The 25,527-nt window shown below is 38.4% G+C and overlaps 1 protein-coding gene across 3 annotated transcripts in view; it reads left to right on the top strand.

Annotated features, from left to right (window-relative positions):
• KLRG1 (killer cell lectin like receptor G1) overlaps window positions 1-25,527 on the top strand; it is a 72,106-nt gene that overhangs the window by 27,765 nt on the left and 18,814 nt on the right. Inside the window, exons 1-3 of one of the 3 annotated variants that reach the window (XM_008960764.4) lie at window positions 11,501-11,708; window positions 14,196-14,300; window positions 17,112-17,281. In XM_008960764.4, coding sequence (XP_008959012.2) covers window positions 11,627-11,708; window positions 14,196-14,300; window positions 17,112-17,281 — 357 coding nt within the window. In that variant the 5' untranslated portion in view covers window positions 11,501-11,626. Of the gene's footprint in view, window positions 1-11,500; window positions 11,709-12,317; window positions 12,337-14,195; window positions 14,301-17,111; window positions 17,282-25,527 lie in introns of those variants that run through there. The other 2 variants (XM_063592978.1, XM_024931291.4) reach the window with 2 other exon arrangements.

Here is a 25,527-nt window from a genome sequence, read left to right on the forward strand (position 1 = left end):
TGCCCAGGCTGGAGTACAGTAGCCCCATCTCAGCTCACTGCAGCCTCTGCCTCCTGGGTTCAAGCGATTCTCCTGCCTCAGCCACCTGAGTAGCTGGGATTACAGGTGTGCACCACCATGCCTGGCTAATTTTTGCATTAAGAGTTTCATTCTTTTCATAGTGTGCATTGGTTAACAAATCTTTATTTTTTTTTAACTTTTATGTTAGGATTAAAACTATATGTACCACTATTACAGTGTCATATGATTCTGTGTTTGTCTATATACCTTCACCAGGAGATTTAGGCTTTCACATTGCTAGTTAGCATACTTCACGTTGCTGTTTAGCATGTTTCAACTTGAAGGACTTCCTTGAGCATCTCTTGTAAGGCAGGTCTAGTGGTGATAAACTCCCTCAAGTTTTGTTTATCCAGAAAAAAGTAATTTGTCCTTCATTAAAAATTTTTGAAAATGTTATTTACATTTTTAGTAGAGATGAATTCTCACTATGTTGCCCAGATGTGGGATTCAAATAATCCTACTGCCTCGGTCTCCCAAAGTCCTGGAATTACAGACATGAACCACTGCACCTAGCCTGTCCTTCATTTTTAAACAATAATTTTTCTAGGTATATCTTGGTTGGCTGTTTTCTCTTTCAGTACTTTGAATATTTTATCCCTTTCTCTTGGTCTGTGAGGTTTAGGCTGAGAAACCTACTGATAGTCTTACATGTGACAGTCTTTCTTTTTCTTTCTCTTTCTTTTCTTTCTTTCCTTCTTTCTTTCTTTCTTTTTCTTTCTTTTCTCTCTCTCTTCTTTCTTTCTTTCTTTTTTTTTGGAGTCTCACTCTGTCACCCAGGCTGGAGTGCAGTGGCACATTCCTGGCTCACTGCAACCTCTGCCTCCTGGGCTCAAATGATCCTCCCACCTCAGCCTCCTGAGTACCTGGGGCTACAGGTATGTGCCACTGCACCAGGCTAATTTTTGTAGTTTTAGGAGAGACAGGGTTTCACCATGTTGACCAGGCTGGTCTTGAACTCCTGACCTCAAGTGATCCACCTGCTTCAGCCTCCCAAAGTGCTGGAATTACAGGTGTGAGCCACTTCACCTGGCCTGTCCTTTTTTTTTTTTAGACATATCTTGCTCTGTCACCCAGGCTGGAGTGTGATGGTGCGAAGTCAGCTCACTGCAGCCTGTGCCTCCTGGATTCAAGCAATTCTGCCTCAGCCTCCTGAGTAGCTGGGATTACAGATGCCCATCACCATGCCTGGGTAATTTTCTTTGTATTTTTAGTAGAGACAGTGTTTCACCATGTTGGCCAGGCTGGCCTTGAACTCCTGACCTCAGGTGATCCATCTGCCTCAGTCTCCCAAAATGCTGGGATTACAGGTGTGAGACACTGCACCTGGCCTGTCCTTCATTTTTAAAAGATAATTTTTCCAAGTATAGTATTCTTGGTTTGGCTGTTTTCTCTTTCAGTGCTTTGAATATATCATCCCATCCTCCTGGCATATAAGGTTTCTGCTGAGAAATCTACTGATAGTCTTATATGTGATGAGTCATTTTTATTGTGCTACTTTAAAAATTCTCTCTGTCTTACCTTTAACAATTTAATTATAATGCGTCTAGGTGTAGACTTCTTTATGTTTAACCTACTTGGAATCTTTTAGGATTCCTGAATCTGGATGTCTATGTTCTTCCCTCAATTTGGATAGTTTTCAATTATTATTTTGTTACATATGTTTTCTGCTTCTTTCTCTATTCTCCTTGTGGGACTTCTATAATGTGTATATTGGCTTGCACATTCATGTCCCCCAAATCCTGGAGGTTTTCTTTTTCATTCTTTTTTTTTCTCCTCTGACTGGATAATTTCAAATAACCTGTGTTTGAGGTTGCTGGATCTTTCTTCTTTTGATCAAGTCTGCTGTTGAAGCTCTCTATTGTATTTTTTATTTTACTCATGTATTCTTCAGCTCTATAATTTCTGCTTTTTTTGTTTTTGTTTTTTGTTTGAGTTGGAGTTTTGCTCTGTTGCCCAGGCTGGAGTGCAGTAGTGCGATCATGGCTCACTGCAACCTCTGCCTCCCAGGTTTAAGTGATTGTCTTGCCTCAGCCTCCCAAGTGGCTGGGATTACAGGGGCCTGCCACCATGCCTGGCTAATTTTTGTATTTTTAGTAGAGACAGGGTTTCACCATGTTAGCCAGGCTGGTCTCAAATTCCTTACCTCAGGTGATCTGCCCACCTCAGCCTCTCAAAGTGCTGAGATTACTGGGATTACTGGGATTACAGGTGTGAGTCACCATGCCTGGCCCTGTTGTTTTTTTTTTTTTTTTTTTTTTAATGATTTCTATCTCTCTGTTGAACTTCTAGTTTTGTTAATATATTGTTTCTGATATCACTGAGTTGTCAATCTATGTTATCTTTAGCTTACTGAGCCTCTTTAAAACACTTTAACTTTGAATTCTTTGTCGGGCAATTCATAGATCTCCATTTCTTTGGGTTTGGTTACTGGAAATCTATTGCGTTTTTTGGTGATGTCATATTTTCTTAATTTTTTATGTTCCTTATAGGCTTGCAGTGGTGTCAATGCGTTTGAAAGAGCAGTCACCTCTTACTGCCTGCAAGGGTAGTGGCTGGGTGAGGTGCATGGTGCACTGGGTCAGCATGGGACTGGAGACTTGTGGGGCACATATGGGCACCAGTTCTAAAGGGTGTGTCATGGCATTGGGTCTGATAGGTGAGTGCACACATGCAATGCTGGGCTTGGGTTCCAGAGGGTGTGGCTGAGGCTCTGGCTTTGGAGGGGGTGCAGCAGTGTGAGTTCTGGGCAGCTCCATCAGCTGGTGTCAGCATTCTTGAAGACTGTGGGGGTCCTTGGCAGTTAAGGCTGTGGGTATTTGTGGCAGTGGGGATGGCTGCTAGAGTCCTGAGTGGCACAGGTTGCATGGGTTTTCCTGCTCTCCTTTTCACCTTGTGAGGAAGTCACAGCTGATGGTATTCCTCTTGGCTTTGAGCTTTGCCAGCCTGGGGAATGGGGTTACACAGGTAAAATGCTTTCTACACTTTTCTGCATGACCATCCTCAGTTTTTCTGTTTCACTGAGTTGCAGCAGCTTTTTAATTGCACTCCAGAACTCTCCCAGAGCTATTTTCATCTGTGGATAATTGCTAAATTGTTGTTTTTGTGGATATATAAGGACTGGTACATCCTAGTCTGCTCTCTTGCTGTGTTAGTCCTCTTGCTCAATGTTATTAGAAGTTTATCAGTCTTAATCTTGTCAAAGAACCAAATTTTGGCTTTGTTAATTTTTCTAGTCTTTGTTTCATGATTTTATTAATTTTCCATTTTAAAATTCTGTCTTTTCTTCTACTTACATTGGTTTTAATTTACTCTTCTTTTTTTAACCCTCATAAATTATAAACTTGGATTATTTATTAATTTTTTTCTTTTCCATTCATTTAAAACTACAGTATTTGCTGTAAGACTGTTTTAGCTGTGTTCTATATATTTTTGTATTCTATTTTCATAATAATTTAATTTAAAATATTTTAATGTTTAAAATTATTTTTTTCTTTTACCCATGGGTTATTTTTCAAAGTGGGTATTTTAATTTCCGAATATTTAGGAATTATGTCGATTTTTTTCTTGTTATTGATTTCACTGTGGTTATAAACTATATCTGTAAGATTTTAATATTTTGAAATATATTATGGCTGAGTATGTACATTTTATTTGTGAACATTTTATTTACACCTAAAAACATGTATTCTTTAATTGGTGAATGTCATTTTGTTGGGTTAATTTAATTTGGTCAAGGTGGTTGATGGTGGTGTTGAGGTTTTTTATGTTATTACTGAATTTTGTTTAATAGTTTTATCAGTTACTGAGAAAAGGTTTTTAAAATATCCAACTATGATTATTGATGTTTATTTTTCTTTAACTCAGCTTTTGCTTCTGTTCATATGTTTTGAAGCTCAAAATTAGGTGCATACTTATTTATAGTTGTTATATATGCTTGATGCAATCAGTAACTCATGTAATTATGAAATGTACCTCTTTATACTCACCTATTTTTGTCTTATATTAGTATGACCACTTGTGGAAGGCTGAATAATGTCTCTCCCCACCTCAAATATGTTAACACCCTAATCCCTTGAGCCTATAATTATGTTACCTTATGTGGACAGATACTTTGTAGATAGGATTAAGCTAATAATCTTGAGATGGAGAGATCATGCTGGTTTGTTCACATGGGTTCAAGGTAATTATGAGAGTCCTTATAAGAGGGAAGCAGTAGAGTCAAAGTCAGAAAACAGAGATATAACAATAAAAGCAGAGGTTGGAATTATATACTTCAAAGGTGGCAGAAGAATCTACAAGCCAAGAAATTTGAAATTTGGCAAAACTGATTTCCTTCTGGAGGCTTTAGAGGAGAACATTTCCTTGACTTTCCCAGAAGGAAATCAGTTCTGCCAAAACCTTGATTTTGGACTTCTGACCTACAAAACTTTAAGAAAATAAATATATGTTATGTTAAGTCACTAAGTTTGTGTTAGGTTATGTGTTACAGCAGTGATAAGAAACTAACACACCACTCCAGGTGCTTACTGTAATGTGTATATTGGTTTGCACATTGTATATATTTGTATACCTTTCTTTTAATCTGTCATTATATTTAAAGTGCATATCTTACAGCCAGAACAGACAATATCTTTTTTTTTTTTTTTTTTTTTTTTTTTGAGATGGAGTTTCATTCTTGTTGTCCAGGCTGGAGTGCAATGGTACGATCTTGGCTCACTGCAACCTCCACCTTTTGGGTTCAAGCAATTCTCCTGCCTCAGCCTCCCAAACAGCTGGGATTACAGGCACCTGCCACCACGCCTGGCTATTTTTTGTATTTTTAGTAGAGATAGCGTTTCACCATGTTGGCCAGGCTGGTCTTGAACTCATGACCTCAGGTGATTTGCCCGCTTCAGCCTCCCAAAGTTCTGGGATTACAGGTGTGAGCCACCATGCCTAGCCAGAACAGACAATATCTTTTTGGTTCTTGCTTTTTCTTCTAGTCTTACAATTTGTGCCATTTATTTGGTGCAGCAGTCCATTTATGATGAATTCAATTATTGATAATACTGGCTTTATCATTTTGCTGTTTTTTAAAATGATTTGCCTTATCTGTTTTACTTTCTGTTTTTTTTTTAAAGAAATTAAGATGGGAAAAGAAAATAAATATAATTCTTTATATGTACTTATATATTTACCACTTCTGTTGCTCTTCAATGTTTTCTGTATATCTATGTTTTTATCTAGTGATACTTATTTTCTAAGAACTTCTTTTAGCATTTCTTGTAGTGCTGGACTGCTCATGACAAATTTGCTATTTTCTCTGCTCTGAAAATATTTTTACTTCCTCTTCATTTCTATTGGATACTTTTTCTGGATATAGAATTCTGTATTGGCAGTCTTACCATTTTACCTTTGTTTTTTTTTTTTTTTTTTTGAGACAGAGTTTCGCTCTTGTTGCCCAGGCTGCAGTGTAATGGTGCAATCTCAGCTCACTGCAACCTCGGCCTCCTGGGTTCAAGCGATTCTCCTGCTTCAGCCTCCAGAGTACCTGAGATTACAGGCGCCTCCCACCACACCTAGCTAATTTTTGTATTTTTAGTAGAGACGGGGTTTCACCATGTTGGCCAGGCTGGTCTCGAACTGGTGAGCTCAGGTGATCCATCTGCCTTGGTCTCCTAAAGTGGTGGGATTACAGCCGTGAACCGCCGTGCCTGACCCATTTGACCATTTTAAAGATGACATCTCATTGCTTTTCTCCTTTTTTGTTTCTGATGAGAATTTAGCTATCATTCATGTTGTTGTTTCCCATTATTAATGTGTTATTTATTTTCCTCTGGCTGTTTTCAGTATTTTCTTTTTATCTTTGGTTTTTATCAGTTTTAGATTATGTTCTTAGGATTTTCCTTCTGTTTATCTTGATGCGGATTCAGTGAGTTTCTTATACCTGTAGGTTGTATCCCAAATTTGGGGAATATTTGATCATTACTTTTTCAAATTCCTTTCCGATTTCATTATATGTCCCCTTTATTTTGGGGGACTTCAGTTTCACTTTTGTTATACTATTTGGCATTGTTCATAGGTCACTGAGGTTCTGTTCATTTTTTTCTCCCATTTTTTCCCTCTATTCTTCATATTGGATTATTTTTAGCAATCTGTCTTCATGTTTACTGACCTTTTTATCTGCCCTCTTCTATTTGCTATTAATCTCATTCAGCTATTATTATTATTATTATTGAGATGGAGTCTCGCTCTGTCACCTAGGCTGGAGTGCCGTAGTGCAATCTCAGTTCACTGCAACCTCTGCCTCCTGGGTTCAAGTGATTCTCCTGCCTCAGCCTCCTGAGCAGCTGGGACTATAGGCATGTGCCGCCAGGCCAGGCTAATGTTTTATATTTTTAGTAGAGACAGGGTTTCACCATGTTGGCCAGGCTGGTCTTGAACTCCTGACCTCAAATTATTCACCTGCCCCCACCTCCCAAAATGCTGGATTACAGGTGTGAGCCACCGTGCCTGGCCCTCATTCAGTTATTTTTAAAAATTATGAATGCTGTTCTGTTCTGGAATAGTCACTTGATTCTTTTTTGTAGTTTCTACTTCTCTGAGATTCTTCAAATTTTTATTCATTATGACTATATTTTCTTCTAAGTCTTTGAACATATTTATGCAGATATTAAAGTCCTTGTTTGCTAGTTCCAGCATCTATGTTACATAAGTTTCTTTTCTACTTACTGACTTTTCTTTGATCCACGGCCCATATATTCTTATTTCTTTGGATTCTAATAATATTTTATTGTATGCTAGATATTAAATGTGATGCATTATGGCTAATCTGTGTTATGTATCCTCTTTTTTGAAGAAAAGTTTTATTGGGGAATAATTTCAGATTTACAGAAATGTTTTTAAGATAGCACAGAACATTTCTTTATACCTTTCACCCCATTTCCCCTAATGTTAGCATCTTTAAAAATCATGGCACATTTCTCAAATGTAAGAAATGAATATTGCTACATTGTTTGAATTTTACCAGTTTTCCACTAATGCTCTTTTTGCTGTTCCAGGATCCAATCCAGGATACCACATTACATCTAGTTGTTATATTTATTGTTTTCCTCTGGTCTATGACAGTTTCTCAGTGTTTTTTTTTCGTGAACTTGATATATTTTAAGAGTATTGGTCAGATATTTAGTAGAGTACCACTCAATTTAGAATTATCTGATTTTTTTTACATGTTTACATTGGATGTGTAGGGGAAAACTTTCTTCAGCTGTGTTTTTCTTCTGCTTTCACACCAGCACTACCACAATTATCAACACAGAAGAAGACTTGTGTGACCAAATGTGGTAGGGGTGTTCCCCACATACCAATTAGCAGACACCAACTGGGTATCCTCTAATTCAATTCCGACATTATCTACCTGGAGATAGTGTTAGATCTTACATTTCAGGGATTCAATATGCAAGATCACCCCCTACACCCGCAGACACCAGTCACAAGTCCGGGCCTCTGGAACATCTGACCAATAAGCTTCAAGTTGGGATTTCCACAACTTCCCCTTTGAGTTCAATTAATTTGCTGGAGTAGCTCACAGAACTCAGGGAAACCCTTATGTTTATCAGTTTATTATAAAGTATATTACAAAAGATACAGATGAAGAGAACTGTAGGGCAGGATATGGGGAAAGGGGTGTGGAGCTTCCATGCCCTCTCTGGGAAGGCTGCTCTCCAGGAATCTCCACAGGTTCAGTCATCTGGAAGCATTCTGACACAGTTCTCTTGGGTTTTTATGGAAGCTTCAGGACATCAGCATTCTTGCTCCTGACCCCCTCCCCTTGTCACCCCAGTAAAGGGCAGGACCCTCTCTGGGGAAGGTTTTAAGACCCACAATCAGAAAGGCAGGGGAAAATTAGAGTCCTGCCTTGAGGCAGATGAAAGGAGGGCAGAAGAAGGCCAGAGGCCTTCCCCTTGGGGCCTGACACACTCAACATTATAAGAAAGGACTATAACAGGGACCATAGGAGTTAGGAGCCAGAAACTGTGGATGAAAACCAATATATACATATGTATAATACCACCCTGGGGTTATGGATTTTGAGGAACAAACCTTACTGGTTAGGTGCTTTTATCATTGCATCGTATTAGGGGGTACATGATATCAACAAGACTCATCACTGGTGGTTCACGCAGTGAACCCTGTTCATGTGGTTGAGGTGGTATTTGCCAAGATTCTTTAATGAATAGTTACTATTTCCTTTTATCCATAGTGTACTCTTTGGAAGTGAGTCTCTTATCCCTGACTACCCTCAAAGGGAGGAGAGTTAAATTCCACATCCTGAATGGGGAGTATCTACATATATTATTTGGTATTTTCTGTAAGCAAGATTTGTCACTTCTCACCTATTTATTTATTTAAATCAGTATGGATTTATATAGTTTTTCCCCTTGTGTTATAATTCAACACTGTCATTTATTTTGTTGTTCATATTGTTCCATTGGGAGCTTTTCCAGGTTGGTTTCTGTGTCCTGATATGCTCCCATCTTTTTTTTTTTAACTTGCTTATTTTTTAACATTAAAAGACTGGAAGATCCTCCAAGCTTATTTTGTACTTTCCCTGTCCTGGCCCTAGAATTAGCCTTTTCTTCAAAGAGCCCCTGATTCCTATGTTGCCTTCTGATGTGGTTTGGATCTGCATCCCCACCCAAATCTGACGTTGAATTGTAATCTCCAGTGTTGGAGATGGGGCCTGGTGGGAGGTGACTGGATCACGCGGATGGTTTCTCATGAATGGTTTAGTACCATACCCCTAGAGCTGTTCTCCTGATAGAGTTCCTCACGAGACCTGGTTGTTTAAAAGTGTGTAGCACCTCCCCGCGTCTCTTGCTCCTGCTCTGGCCATGTAAGACATTTCCCTTTGCCTTCCACCATGACTAAGTTTCCTGAGGCCTGCCCAGAAGCAGATGCCACTATGCTTCCTGTACATCTTGCAGAACTGTGAGCCAATTAAACCTCTTTTCTTTATCAATTATTTGGCCTCAGGTATTTCTTTATAGCAGTGCAAGAATGGACTAATACACCTTCCTTTTTTTAAAAAATGATCTTAATTATTTTAAAGCATACAATTCAGTAGTGTTAAGTATTATTATGGACTGAATGTTTGTCTCCCCCAGATTCACATATTGAAGCCCTAATCCTCAGTGTGACTGTATTTGGAGATGGAGCGTTTAAGGAAGTAATTAAGGTTAAATCAGGTTACAAGGGTGGGGCCCTGATCTGATAGGATTAATGTTCTTGTAAGAAGAGAGACCAGAGCCCTCTCTCTTTCTTCCCTTGTGCACACACTGAGGAAAAGCCACTTGAGGATATAGTGAGAAGTCTGCAACCCACAGGGGAAGCACTCTCCAAACACCAACTCTGCTGGCATCTTGATCTTAGACTTTCAGTCTGTGGAATGATGAAAATATAAATAAATTTCTGTTGTTTAAGTCACCTAGTCTATGGTATTTTGTTGTGATAGTCCAAGCAAGTGAATACAAGAATATTCACATTGTTGTGTACCGTATCTCCAGAACTTAATCACACTGCGAAACTGAAACCCTGTACCCATTAAGCAACTTCCTTTTCTTTTTCCCTCCAAACTTCTTTCAGTAACCATTCTTCTTTCTTTGTCTATGGGTTTGACTACTTTAGATTCCTCATATAAGTGGAATCACACAGTATTTGTCATTTTGTGATCAGTTCATTTCACTTAGTATAATGTTTTCAAGGTTCATCAATGTTATAAAGTATGACAGGATTTCCTTTCTAAGACTAATATTCCATTGTATGTGTAGACCACATTTTGTTTGTTTTGCCTTCATATTAAGGGCGTGAAAATTTATTCTCAGAGGCAGCTAAACTATTGATGACTCTTTTTGGCAATGTTAAGTTTTGCTCTCTTTTTGGTTGGTGCTACTAAGCAATGCATCACCTCTGTCCTTTCTGTTCAGCTCTTGGCCCTGCAGGAACTATCTCAGCTTGGACTTGCAGAGTTTTGTCCTATGTCTGCGCAGCCTAGAACTTGGCCACAGACATACAGTGAATTCCTACAGTCTTAAGGGTGCCTCTCTCTTGTGAATTATCCTGCCCTGCAAATTCCAGCCATTTAAGCAGCTCAAAACTCCAATATCTGCCTCCTCATTTTAGTAAGACTGCTGTTCTGTTTAGGATTCATTTTTGTGTTCTGTACTAGAAAGTGGTCCTAGATAGAAAGCTAGGGTGATCATTGCACTCACCTTTGTATTCTCTCAAGGATCACAATGCTGCCTGTGTGTTCCTGAAAATAGCTGCCTTGTGTGTCTTGCCATGTGTTGTATTTTGATTGGAGAGTAAGTCTAATGCCATTCTGTCATGGCTGGAAGCAGAAATATATTTGTTTTTATTAATATAAAACAAATTAATATAAAGCACTCCCTGTTTCTCTTCTTTTATCCTTATGCAGTCTGTCTTGATGATCTTATCCACTCTTAAGAGTTTCAATACTCTTTCTGTTTCCTTACTTTAACTTTTGTTTTTTTTAGACGGAGTTTCACTCTTGTTGCCCAGGCTAGAGTACAATGGTGCAGTCTCGGCTCGCTGCAACCTCCGCCTCCCGGTTTCAAGCCATTCTCCTGCCTCGGCCTCCTGAGCAGCTGAAATTACAGCCCCCACCACCACACCCAGCTAATTTTTTTGTATTTTTAGTAGAGACGGGGTTTCACCATGTTGGCCAGGCTGGTCTTGAATTCCTGACCTCAGGTGATCCACCCTCCTTGGCCTCCCAAAGTGCTGGGATTACAGGCGTGAGCCACCACACCTGGCCTACTTTAACTTTTTATTAACTTTTCACCTACTAAAAACAAATTACTAAGATGTTAGAATGTATTTGTTTACTTTGCTCTTCTTTTTAGTTATCTTTGCATGAAGTATAATAATAAAATAAGACAACAAAGAGAAAAAATATAATGGAATTTCTGATACTGTGAAGGGTAAAGACCATCGCACAATTTGGACAAGGTTTTGGGGAAGATGTGGTCATGTCATATTCACAAAATATATCTGGGTAATAGTCTATTTCTCCCGTGATTCCAGGCATACGCACCCAACAGTCCATTTCGTTATTGCTTATCACTGCCCAAAAGTTCCAAGAAATGATGAAGTCAGTCTCATTTGGCATACATCTACTTTTTCAGAAGGAAACAAAGCAGAGAAAAAATTCCGAGAGAAATTCATAGCTAGTAACCACTCTCACTTTTATTTTAGTTTCCATAACTGAAATTGCTGGACTTGAGAGCAATTTTTCCTTGCTCAACAGAATTAGGTGAGATGGGGAATCAATTTAATATATATTTAGTGAGCATCTACAGTGTCATGGGGCAAAAAAATAGCAACTTACAATATTAATTTCTATAGGCAGCCCCCAAATTTGAATCATTTCCTGAAAAATTACTTCTGCTTTTGTGAAGTTTCCTGCTAGCAGTTTAGAGATTGTGCTGTTTCCTCACTGATACATATCCCTTCACACTTCTATAATTTAACTCTCTCAACTGCATGTGAAAGATCTTAGCTGAAGATGACTGACAGTGTTATTTATTCCATGTTAGAGTTGCCTACGGCAACCCAAGCCCAGAATGACTACGGACCACAGCAAAAATGTGAGTTAACCAAGGTAGCATGGAAGACGATGCATAGCAACAGTAGGCTATGGATGAATGGGGAGTAGAATAAGTTTAAAGCAGAGGGTGCAGAAGAATTGAGGATAATTTGAGGAAATACTTTTGGTTCAGTTTAAAGTCCAGAGTTGGAATATGAAAAGTTGGTGTATGGTACAGGATCTGATCTTAGGTCTCAGGTAAACTCTTTTCTAACTGTTCACTTCTTTGATCGCATCTTAGAAACCCAACTTAGGGCATTGCCGTTATTCCTTCTTGCTCTTAGCTAAAGCGGGAACTTTGTTGGGAGAATTTTATCTCTTTAGTTATATTCGGAGTAACCTTGGACCAGCTGTTTAAATTCTAGGTATGGCTGTTTTTCTGACTATGGAATGAGGAGGACCCCAATAGTTTTGCTGGTGGATACGAGTAAGATTTTTGTCAGGAAAGAAGCTGATTTACATATCTAGTTTTTTTTTTTTTTTTTAACTTCACAGTGTTGCACTAGAATGGTGACAGGGAAGAAAAAGTATCAAGAAACTACAGATAATAGTCTCTGTGACTGAGGATTTGAAGGCAAAAGAGCCATTTTTACATAGAGCCCTGAGAGAATATTATCTGAGACAGACAGGTAATAGTGTAAATGCCAAAATTAATCCTTGATTTTGTATCGTAGGCAGTGAACTCCCACAAGGTGTATTCTTTAGGGTAGTTCCCTAAGCTTTCTCTCTTTTTACTACATAGTTTTACTATTATAATTTTTAATGTCTTTTGAGAGTGTTGCCTTAATTTGCTAAATCATTCTCGTATACTTGGGATATTTAGACCTATTTCTATTACCATAAATTATATAGCATTGGATATCTTTATTTGTGTAACCTTTTCCTATTTTTGAATTGTATCTATGTTAATTTCTAAGGAATAGAAATATTACGTTAGAAGTAATGCATATCTCAAAGTATATGTTCAAGGTCACACACACAACTGGTGATAAATTGGAACCTAGTTGGAACTATTTAGAGGCTTTCAATATATACTTAAAGTAAATTTTAAAAATTTACTTTACTTCTTGAATTGGCTTGTGGTTACACAAATTCAATTATGGTTTGATACCTTTTTAAAATTTAGCATAACATAAAAATGAACATTTGTGTATTTCATTAAATGTTCTCCTGTGATGCAAATGTATTTTTTAAAGTTTTTCTAGAAATCTAATGCTTTTGGATTCATCAGTCCAAATATTTATTATGCAGAATTCTCTATTTATGAAGGCATCTCTCATTATGAATTTTTTTCTTTAAGAAGTTCAGAATACTCCATAGATACACACATATATAGAATAATTTATCTAAAATTTAATCAGAAAATTGAAGCCCAAATAGGCAAGTTTAATTTCCTAATTAAATGTTATTAAGCAAAGGAATCAAAATTAGAAGTTAAATATCATCTTACTTCACAGAGTTTTGCTCGTTACACGTAATTTCTACACTATTGCACTATGAGATACCTTTGATTTTAAAATAAAGATTTGCTGAAAATACTTCCATTTTTCAAATTTAAAATTTAGATTTCGGTTGTGTGCAACACAGCTAACATGAAGTAGTGTCCTATTCTTAAACTTGGCATCAACTTAAACTTACTGCTCTTTTAATAACGACAGTTTACAAAGCACTTCTGAAATGTAGATTATTTTTATTTAAATTTTATGTATTTCAATTTCGAGTAGATAATATGTTTACATGGTTCAAAATTCAAAAGGTACAAAAGAAAATAGGGTAAAAAGCCTTTTTCCTATTTTGTCTCCAGTGACTGTTTTTTCCATTCCAGAGGCAAACAATGTTATCAGATTCTTGGGTGTGCTTGCAGAGATATTTGTATATCCTGTTCTGCAGAATGTTTCTTTGTCTTGACTATAAATCTTACAAAATATTCCATATCAGTTAAAAAAAAAGCCAGTCTTTATTAGAAGCTATATATTCACTTTATGGCTATATCAAAAATGTATTTGACTGGCCTTTTACTGATAGAATGTAGATTGTATTCAGTCTTCTCCTCCTACAAATATTGCTGCCACGAATAAATATGACATTTTGCACCCGCGAGTATCTGTAGGAAAAATTTCTTAAGGAGAAATTTCTAGGTCAAAGGGTACATGCCTTTGCCGTTTTGGTAGATATTGCCCAATTGTCCTCCAAAGAGGTACCAATTTGTATTCTCACCACCTAAGTATGAGACAGTGTAAGTCACAGTTTCGAAGGAAAAAAGCATTCTTTATCTTGATAAATATAGTAAGTTCTTTGATACAGGTGTTGGTGGTTACCTTAGACTTTAGAGCAAGTTCCTGACACATCTAGAAAAGGAATCTTTATGGCCTGGATCTCAGTTCCCACTAGGCCAAATTGCTTTAAGATGCGATATCCTTCCCTGACTTTCTCTTTTCTTTCAACCTGTCTTCTGACTCAGGATTGTGCTTTGACTCTGTTGTTGCAGCTTCCTCTTCCAGGCCTTCTTGTTCTTGCCTTGTGGCAATAGCTTTGGGGCTTCTGACTGCAGTTCTTCTGAGTGTGCTGCTATACCAGTGGATCCTGTGCCAGGGTAAGTGCAAACTTAAACCAAAATTAATCTTTCATTTTATATTATAAAAGCAATATAACATAGCAGAAGCTTTGAAAAATCAAAAAATAATTCAAACAAAATAACTCTCCATCTGTATACAGCTATTTCCTGGGTATAGCCTTTGACGACGTGCACTTATGTAAGCTTGTATTTTCTTTTTTCTTTTTGTTTTTTGAGACAGGGTCTCCCTCTATCAGCCAGGCTGTAGGTGATAGATTTGTGTGCTGCTATACCAGTGGATCCTGTGCCACTGTACAATCACAGTTCACTGCAGCCTTGACCTCCTTAGGGTCAAGTGATCCACCTCAGCCTCTCGAGTAGCTGGGACCACAGGCACATACCACCATGCCTGGCTAATTTTTGTATTATTATTACTATTATTATTATTATTATTTTGTAAAGACATTTCACCATGTTGCCCAGGCTGATCTCAAACTCCTGGGCTCAAGCCATTTGCCCTTCTTGGCCTCCCAAAGTGCTGGGATTATAGGTGTGAGCCACTGCACCTGACCATATTTTCTTAATAGAACTGCAGTCAAGTCCTCTTAAAATTTCTCCCACCTTTCTTTCTTTTAATGCAAGGCTGAGAATAGTTCTTATCGTAGTATGCTCATAATTTTGTATATTGCTTTTTAATTTTATGTTGCCAGAAACATTTCCTTACTGCCATATTTATTGTGATAATTGAATTATAATATTAATGATGTTTAACTTTTCACATAATAGATATATCATAATGTAATGAAACATTCTGAATTTTTTTTTTTTTTTTGCCATTCAGGTGCTTTCACATTTTCTAAAACTAATTTTTAAGTTTAGTTCTTCTAGGACCTTAAATCTAGTGATCTAGAGGACTCTCAGTTTGTTGTTTTACAGTCTAGAGTCCTAGCTTAGGTTTATATTTTTAGGGGATGATAGTGACCGATTACACAGAAGTGATTTATTAGGGTTCTTTTTTAAATTTTTAAAAACATTTTGAGACAGAATCTCACAATGTTGTCTGGGCTGGAGTGCAATGGCGTGATCTCGGCTCACTGCAACCTCTGCCTCCCAGGTTCAAGCGATTCTCGTGCCTCAGCCTCCCGAGTAGCTGGGATTACAGGCACCTGCCACCACGCCCGGCTAATTTTTTGTATTTTTATTAGAGACAGGGTTTCACTATGTTGGCCAGGCTGGTCTCGAACTCCTGACCTTGTGATCTGCCCACCTTGGCCTCCCCAAGTGCTGGGATTACAGGTGTGAGCCATTGTGCTCTGCCGATTTATTAGGATTCTAAGAGTTCAGCTCCAGGGCTTCTACCTCAGAGCCAAGTCCGACCTTTGACAAAAAGGAACTCCTAGGGAAGTTGGGAATTTCTAATCCAGGCTGAGTAATGTCACAGTTGTATGGAAAAAGCAAAATCTATAAGGTGCCAATTTAACAGCTTGATCTCCAGAACTTATATTGGTTGTATGCCAGTACTTCCTAGAGAACAATTATCTAATATTTATATGAAAAATACTACTTTCCCCACTTTGTAACTCCCAAATCTAGAGTAGATATATACTCTATTCTGCAATTATATATCTACACATGTGCTCATGGAGTATAATGGCTCATACTTGCTCACTGTAGAATTGTGCTTATGGCGAGTTTATGCACATATGTTTAGGTATTGAAACTGAAGTAGAAAAATCAATAGAATTTTGGAATCTTGGTTGGAATTACCTTGAAAGCATATTCAGTTCCCTTTCATCTTTGATTGTTTGTTTTTGAGACAGTGTCTTGCTTTGTCGCCCAGGCAGGAGTGCAGTGGTGTGATCTTGGCTCACTGCAACCTCTGCCTCCTGGGTTCAAGTGATTCTCATGCCTCAGCTCCTAAGTAGCTGGGATTACAGGCGGGTGCCACCATGCCCAGCTGATTTTTTTGTATTTTTAGTAGAGATGAGGTTTCACCATGTTGGCTAGACTGATCTTGAACTCCTGGCCTCATGTGAGCCACCTGCCTCGGCCTGCCAAAGTGCTGGGATTACAAGAGTGAGCCACCATGCCTGGTCAGTTCCCTTTCATCTCGACAGAACTATGAACCAACCATTTTAAAGGAATGTGGATCTTCCGTATTTAAAAGAGCTCGGTTAGGGCATTCTATCACTTTTCACTTTAGCACCTGTTATGCTTCTCTGCCAGAAAACCCTTTTGAAAAATATCAAAGTAAGTTCTTTTTGCTGAGGTATAAGGGTTTTTTTTCCAGTTTTCAATGGTGAGGGACAGTTACATCTGTGATAATAAAAAAGCAAAACCTTTCATTCTAGTTAAGTTTGCTTTTCCTAATTTCTTTTTGGCATTTTCAGTTGGGCATTCTGAATGATTCTGCCTGATTTAAGCAATATACATTATGCAATTATGCAATATATACACGGAGCAAAGACAGTACACAGATGCATATCATATGAATTCACAGTTATCTGGTGTGTGTATATTACATGTGCACAGAGATCTCTAGCACAAGCCAAGTACTTGCTCCAGAGTTTTCAGGCAGATTGTTGTATGCTTTCTTCTTTGTTCCTTCAGTTATAGTCATATTCTTGTGTAGTGGAATATATACTTAGTAGATGATGGAGTTGGACATTATGAGGACATTATGAGGTATTCAAATTGACACCACGCATTGTTACACATTTCTCTAACCCTTAATCTGAAAAGTGGTGGAGCAGGGAAGACCCAGGGCTGCCATATTCCATTTTATCTCCCATTTCATTTCCAAGACTGAGTGGTCCATAAAGATGTGAACCAGGTCCTCTTCTCTCCTAGGCTCCAACTACTCCACTTGTGCCAGCTGTCCTAGCTGCCCAGACCGCTGGATGAAATATGGTAACCATTGTTATTATTTCTCAGTGGAGGAAAAGGACTGGAATTCTAGTCTGGAATTCTGCCTAGCCAGAGACTCACACCTCCTTGTGATAACGGACAATCAGGAAATGGTAAATGCAAACATTTAGAAAATGTAGGGTTTTTGTTTTGTTTTTGTTTTTGTTTTTAAACTGCTATTTAAATGTATCATGTATCCTCTTTTAAGGAACAGAAGGAATCTGTGATTTGGGGGGGATACTATATTCTTCCCCTTCCCTCTTCTTCTCTTTCCTCTTCTACTTCTGCCTTCTTCCCTCTCCCTCCCCACTCTTTACCCTTATGCTGTCTGACCCAACAAACCTCAGTTACAGCAACCCAGATGCTTGTATAGCATGTAAGTGTGTATGTGGGGCAAGGAGGCAGAAGGATGGTGAATGTTTTGGAGAGGAATGAGACCTGAAATACAGGTCTAGTTAAAAGAAGTCTTAGGTCCGGAAACCTACAGGTCCAACAACAAGGCAGCAGATTCTTTTTTTTTTTTTTGACGGAGTCTCCCTCTGTCATCCAGGCTGGAGCACAGTGGTGCGATCTTGGCTCACTCCAACCTCTGCCTCCCAGGTTCAAGCGCTTCTCCTGCCTCAGCCTCCCAAGTAGCTGGAACTACAGGCGTGTGCCACCATGCCCGGCTAATTTTTTGTATTTTTAGTAGAGATGGGATTTCACCATGTTAGCCAGAATGGTCTTGATCTCCTGACCTTGTGATCTGCCCGCCTCGGCCTCCCAAAGTGCTGGGATTACAGGCATGAGCCACCGTGCCAGTCCTTATATAGTGGAACTTGGGAGGGAGGGAAAGATAGAGATCACTGGGACAGAGTGATTGTGGCAAGGGCTTAAATGCCTTCTTTTAAAAAGTTTTCCCTTAATTCACTGGAATCCAGTAAGTTCCAGACTGCAATGTCGGGAAAGTTGGGATATAAGGAAGAAAACACGCGTGCACGTGCATGTGTGTGTGTGTGTGTGTGGTGCCCTCCACTTCCTTCAGGCCCCTCAGATCCTTCCTATCCACCCAGCAATCTCTTGGAAAAGAGCTTGCTATTGGTCCTAGACCATCTCAAGGCAATACAAGGAATTGCCATCCTGAGGTTGCCTAGTATAAAAATCAATCAAATTCTAATTTGTCAACATAAATAACATCTATAAGGAAAACAAGAAATCTTAGTTTTGTGTTAGTGCTAATTTGATACTGATTTTTGTGTTTTGCTATTGTTTTCTGTTTTCTTTTATTGGGTAGAATCTAGTCACAGAGAACAATTTATTGAGAATTAAACTATATTAACTTACCTTGGGAAAAATCCAGAGGTTACTCTAAAGCAGTGGGGGAGAACATATAGTTCCTAAGTTTTATAGCTACCTGTATAACTACCTATATAAAGCATACAGATTCTTGTTTTCTGTCAAAGGAACACTTACTCCTTTGGAATTCCACATAGAATCTAAACTCTAAATCATTCCACATTTGTGACTAACATTTTTTTTTTAAAGCCTTTTCTAAGTGAGGTGGCAGAATGCATTGAGTTGTATTCATTAAACATGAGTTCTTAGTTTTATGGCCTCCAGCAATATAGCCTTGCTTTCTGGACCTTGTTGTAGCAACTCCTATTCTCATTCTGATATAGTGACTCTCAGGATTTGAGCTGACTAAAGTCAGTAGCAGAAGTAAGCCATGAACTTGAAACATTGAGGGCAAAACTGATAAACAGGAGTCGTGAGTCATAGCACAAGACACTGCCACAGAAAATTGTGGTGTAGCAGCTGCTATAAATTTCACAGTGTGATCATGAGAGGTGAGGAGGGAAAGGATGAAGGGCACAGAATATCTGGGAAAATGGCAATATTTCTGTTTCTCTGAGGAACCCAGAGGAAGGGCAGGATCATTAGAGGGATTTTGTCCTTCCTTTGCTTCCTGACATGCCCCCATTCCTGAGACTATTGTTGAGTAAAACCAGCAGAGTTACACTCACTACATTTCCAAATTGAGTTTATTTTCTCCTAAGGCTCCTTGGGGCCAAGTCAGTGCTGGAGAGGGTGGAATGTCCCTGCGAGATGTCATAAGTTTTACTTTTAACATTCCTGTGGAATCTTACTTGATTCTCTGGTTTAATTCTTTTTCTTGCTCCGGCTTTTGTCAGATTCTGTAGAACCAAATTGACTTTTACGTGCCCTGCTGCGTCTGTTGTTCTAGTGTTATTATTCTTTTGTTCTCAGGGCAAGATTTACATACTATTTTGAGGTATGTACAATGTTTCTAGTATCATACTGGGGTCTGAGCCACTACCAAAAAAGCAAGAAGTAAAAATAAAAAAGAGAGCTCTATGGATCTATTAAAACTGAAGTTTTTCAAACTGACATTCCATTGGTGGAGAGTGCTGCTAGAGAATTTTGTTGCTATATGTAGAATCTACAGGCCTATGGAAAATATCCCTCTTATGCTGTTAAACAGTCATCTTTCAGTGAGATACTTATGTAGAGTTCACTTCCTATCTTAGATCACTTACGGCAAAGTATACAATAATAACAGAGGCTACCATGGATTGAGCACTTGCTTTTTGCCAGATGTTTTATGTATAGTATTCTTTTTTTTTTTTTCTTTTCGAGATGGAGTTTTGCTCTTGTTGCCCAGGCTGAGTGCAGTGGCGCAATCTCGGCTCACTGCAACCTCTGCCTCCAGGGTTCCAGCAATTCTCCTGCCTTAGCCTCCCAAGTAGCTGGGGTTACAGGCGCCTGCCTCCACGCCCGACCTTTATGTATAGTATTCTTAATCGTCACAGCAATTCTAAAAAGTAGAGTTCAACATCCCCATTTTGTTGGTGAATGAATAAAATTCAGAGGAATTGGCTGGGCATAGTGGCTCCTGCCTGTAATCCCAGCACTTTTGAGAGGCTGAGGTGGGTGGATCACTTGAGGTCAGGAGTTCGAGACCAGCCTGGCTAACATGGTGAAACCCCGTCTCTGCTAAAAGTACAAAAATTAGCTGGGCGTGCTGTTGTGCACCTGTAATCCCAGCTTCTTGGGAGGCTAAGGCACCCGAATCGTTTGAACCCAGGAGGTGGAGGCTGCAGTGAGCTGAGACTGCACCGCTGCACTCTAGCTTAGGCAGCAGAGTGAGACACTGTCTCAAAAAAAAAAAAATTCGGAGAATTAATGAGTGTAAGTCTAAGGCTACAAATCTGGCAGAGCCAAATTTTAAATTCTACTCCAGTGGGCATGGTGGCTCACGCCTGTAATCCTAGCACTTTGCGAGGCCATGGCAGGTGGATTGCTTGAACCCAGAATTCAAGACCAGCCTGGGCAACATGGCAAGACCCTGCCTCTACAAAAAAATACAGAAATTAGCTGGGTGTGGTGGCGTGCACCTGTGGTCCCAGCTACTCGGGAGGCTGAGGTGAGAGAATCCCCTGAACCCAGGAAGTAGAGGCTGCAGTTAGCCGTGATCACACCACTGCACTCCAGCCTGGGCAACAGAGTGAGACTCTGTCTCAAAAAAAAAAAAAATCCACATCAACTCACCTTCAAAGTCACTTATAGAAATATCGTATTTGACAGCTTCCAGAATGCATTTTGCACATGTTCAACAAGATAACTTTTTCTACTAATTGTCTTCTGGTTTCTTTTCTATACATATTTTAAAATTTTTTTGAATTGACATACAGAATGTACATTGTATGACCGTGGATATTTAAATTTATTTATTGTGATGAGGTCTCACTATGTTGCCCAGGCTGGTCTTGAACTCCTGGGCTCAAGTGATCCTCCCGCCTTGGTCTCCCAAAGTGCTGGGATTATAGGCTTAAATATATTTAAAATAGTGAGATGCTTTCTTATTATCTCTCTTTTTTTTTCTATCTGGGACTTCAAGATTATTCTTGATAGAGAAAATAAAATGGAAATTAAATTTCTCTGTTATTTTCTCATTTTTGTGTTAACATTATGGCATTAGCCCTTGCTTCTTCTTGCCCTTTGAGTATATCTTTAGATGTTTGGATATATTCAAATTCTTGATTTTTCTTGCCATTTTCCCCCCACCAAGCTCAGTTCATCCTGGATGTTGTTAGCCTGGTTCCTTATAGTTATTGGTATGTTATTTTAAAGTATGCATTCGTTAGTGAGTTCCCAGTGAAACTGCTTTGATTTCTTTAAATCTATTCTGATGCTCCTTGCCCTATAATATCTCTCTTCCTCATTATCATAATTTGGAATTATATGATCCAACTTTACTCTTGCAACAACCTCTCATTCAACTTTACCTATCTTCCTGACCTTGGGATTCCCCGAGCTTTTGACGTTGGCTTCTCACATATTTAGGATTTACATCTAATAATATCCAAAGTTTCCTTCTTTGGGTGCAGCAATGCAAACACTATGGTAACATGGTCACTTTTCTGTATATTTTTAATCAGGTAATGAAAACAGCTTGGTTTCTTTCAGACAGTCATGAGCGTGCTTTTACTATATTTCTTACTAGCTATGCGAACTTCAACAACTTTCTAATCTTTTTGACTCTCAGTTTCCTCATGTACAAAGTGAAGATAAAACTTTCTAGACTGTCCGGGTATGGTGGCTCACGCCTGTAATCCCAGCACTTTGGGAGGCCGAGGTGGGTGAATGATTTGAGGTCAGAAGTTCAAGACCTGGCCAACATAGTGAAACCCCATCTATACTAAAAATACAAAAATTAGCTAGGTGTGGTGGCGCGTTTCTGTAATCCCAACTACTCAGGAGGCTGAGGCAGGAGAATCACTTGAGCCCTGGAGGCAGAGGTCACAGTGAGCCGAGATCAGGCCACTGCACTCCAGCCTGGGAGACAGAGTGATACTCTATCTCAAAAACACAAAAAACTCAAAAAACAATATAAAGCCCAGAGCCAAAAATAACTTTTACTTTGCTCTTCTGTGTCCCAAGACATACAATTTCAGTAAAATATGCATCACAGAGTAAATTATGACTTGTTGAATTGAGTATATTGTTTATGAGGAAATCTGAGATGATATGTCAGAAGATTCAAAGAAATGGCTGGAAACACAGCATAGATGGTAGGGGAATTGTTTTACTCTGGAGGTCTTCACAGTCTGGTAATGTGCGTCTTTTGTCACGCTTCTTTATAATCAGATTAAGCAGCTAGTGTCAACTGCATAACAAGGGATGGGCATGATAAGCTAGGATATTTCCACTCTTTTTTAACTTAAACAATTGTGGGAAAATATGCATAGCATAAAATGTACTATTTTAACCATTTTCAAGTGTACAGTTCAGTGGCATTAAGTACATTCACATTGTTGTACAACCATCACTACCATCATCTCCAGAACTTTTTCACCATCCCCAACTGAAGCTCTGTACCTCTTAAACAATAACTCCCCTCCATCTAGCCCCTGGTAATCACTATTCTACTTACCATATCTATGAATTTGCCTATTCTGTCCTTTAGTGTCTCACTTATTCACTTACAATACTGTTTTCAAGGTTCTTGCATGTTGTAGCATGTATCAAAGTTATGGCTGAATAACATTCTATTATATGGATATACTACATTTTGTTTGTCCATTTATTCATCAGTGGATACCTGGGATGCTTCAACCTTTTGACTATTGAGAGTAAGGCTGCTGTGAACTTGGATATCCATCTATTGACAGACACTGTTTCCACAAGCTTTTAAAAAGAGGAGCAAATGATGGTTTACAGAGCAGGGCTTATTGACTTTTAGCATTGTGTACTTACACAAAATTATAGGGAAAATTCTTATTGATATTAAGCTCTGGTAATTTGTAACCTGTCAAATTTTCCTTTGAAATTTCTTAACGTTATTTGCATGTTTTTAGATGATGGTAATTAATGTGTTCATATTATAGGATATCTGAAAAGTCTGGAAACAGGCTAAACTTATTTTTAAACAGTATGTTGGTTACATTTTCAAGTAATATGCTCTATATTTTTACTCAATCTTGAGACATGTTTTCAAGTGAAACATCTCTAAATTTAAAGCAATAGATATAATTATTTTTAGACCTTATGAGTACTCTGTATTGTAAATTTTTTCAAATTAGTAATTACATCCTTTGCTTTAAATACTTCACCTGAAAAAGTGTCTGAAGAAAAACATATTAATGATATTATTTTAAAATATGAGACTGTAGGGTTCCCCATTGCCTGGCTTTCTTTCTGTGTATTGGCTGAAAATCGCAGAGGGCCTTGACCGCCCTGTGACCCACCCAGCTACAGGTTTTTCCCCTGCAGGCTCCACCCAAACCCCGGCCTTGAACATTTCCAGTCACTGATAAAGGTATCCAGGTTGCTGCTCAAAACACTGAAATAAACTAGCCCCAGCCCTAAGTCAGATTCCTTAAACCCTCATAAAATCTCCACCTCTGACCCCCTGGCTGTGGACATACGTAGGTCAAACGCTCCTTTTCTCTGGCTGTCCATCGTGAGTGTTGCTGCAGCCCTCTGTAAGTTCCCCTAATAGATGCTTTGCACAGATCACCTTGACATTTAGTGCTTTATTCTATGGTATCCCAACCGACCCCATCTCATGATGATTTGGGGTCCTCCCTTGTGGGAATTCCCCTGTTGCTGCTTTTGGGATGATTTCAGCCATGGGTTTGGTGGGACAAAACAGAGATATACTGCCTAAAAATACATTTATCCTATGTTTTTAGGTGTTTTGGAACCCATTATTTTATATTCTGCTTTTATCAAATAGCATTATTTTATTCTTGGTTTTTGCTAAGCATTAAATTATTCCAGGTAATAAAAAGTTGCAACCAGATTTTATTTTATTTTTTATTTAGTTTTAAATATTATTTTTATACATCCTGCATCATTCTACTATTGCTTAAATCTTTTCATATTCTTAGATAAAATTCTCCTTGTTTTCAATTGTCATGAGCTATGAGCATATTTATAGAAATCATTTTGCTTGCAGTTATTTATTTACCTTATATTCCCTAAAATTAAGTTGGCTAATCAAAAGATAAGATTTTATAGTTTTGATGTATTATTAGTTTTTCTTAATATGAGTTGAAATAACTTACATACATTCTGTAAACCATGTTAATTTGGAAGTTTAAGGGGTATGCTTTGTGCCTTAATGATATTTTAATTTCAATTAAAAATACTACATACAGAAGTGTATGTGGAAGGTACAAATGTTGAACTAAAAAAGCAAAAAAGGAAAAGAAAAGAAAAAGTGCCCTTGATTTTATTTGTTTGGGTTTTATCTTCACTTTGCTTTTAGGGTTTGCATTTTTTCTAAAATATAAGCAAACATTACAAACTCTAAGTGACATAACACCTAAGTGTTCTAGCTCACACCCTCTCTGGGTGACAAGAGTTCTCAGTTACCACCTTTACCTATACTTTTGTTGTTGTTGTTGTTGTTGTTTGAGACTCTCACCCAGGCTGGGGTGCAATGGCACAATCTGATCTCACTGCAACCTCCGCCTCCTAGGCTCAAATGACCCTCCTGTCTCAGCCTCCCAAGTAGCTGGGACTACAGGCATGTGCCACCATGCCCAGCTAATTTTCATATTTTTTGTATTAATGGGGTTTCGCCATGTTGCCCAGGCTGGTCTCGAACTCCTGGGCTCAAGAGATTTTCCTGCCTTGGCCTCTCAAAGTGCTGGAAGTACAGATGTGAGCCACTGCACCAGACCGATTTGTACTTTCATGCTGCTTCTATATTCTCTCTCTTTCTAATACACACACACACACACACACACACACACACACACACACACACACACATTATCCATGAGTACATAGAATATAAGGTTATTGCACTATGGTTTTGAAGGCCTCTTCCAAGTGGGAAGATTTTCGAGTGAAAGTGCCATAATAAACATTTTCAATATCCAGCCTCACCAAGGAGAAGTTGTAAGAGGACTGACTGATCAAGTGATTTAGAATTATATGGGTCTTGAGGGTAGTAAATGAGCACAGGATTGGGGTTTGTACGTGGGCATTACCTAATCCTAGCTCTGCAGATTCTAATTGAAATTTCTGAGCAAATCTTTATCAATTTCTGTGCTTCGTTAGCTGCCGTTCCTCCTCTTGAAATGAAAGAAAAAGAAATGGACTGTTTTTCTCATAGTATCAGTGGAGAAATGGGGAATCACTCTTTTTTTTCCTTTTGTTAATTTTATTTATTTTTTCAAATATTTAGCTTACAATTTTTGATTTGAATATACTCAAATTTTATATACTTTGAATGCAGTAACATTTATTTTTGAATCTTTTAGATCATGGCTATCATTACCATACCAATTTTGTGAAAATATTTTTTAAAAATCCATTCTTTTTTTCCTAATTTAAATAATTCTTT

The sequence above is a fragment of the Pan paniscus genome, chromosome 10, assembly GCF_029289425.2.
Source record: "Pan paniscus chromosome 10, NHGRI_mPanPan1-v2.0_pri, whole genome shotgun sequence".
In the NCBI taxonomy this organism is placed as follows: Eukaryota; Metazoa; Chordata; class Mammalia; order Primates; family Hominidae; genus Pan; species Pan paniscus.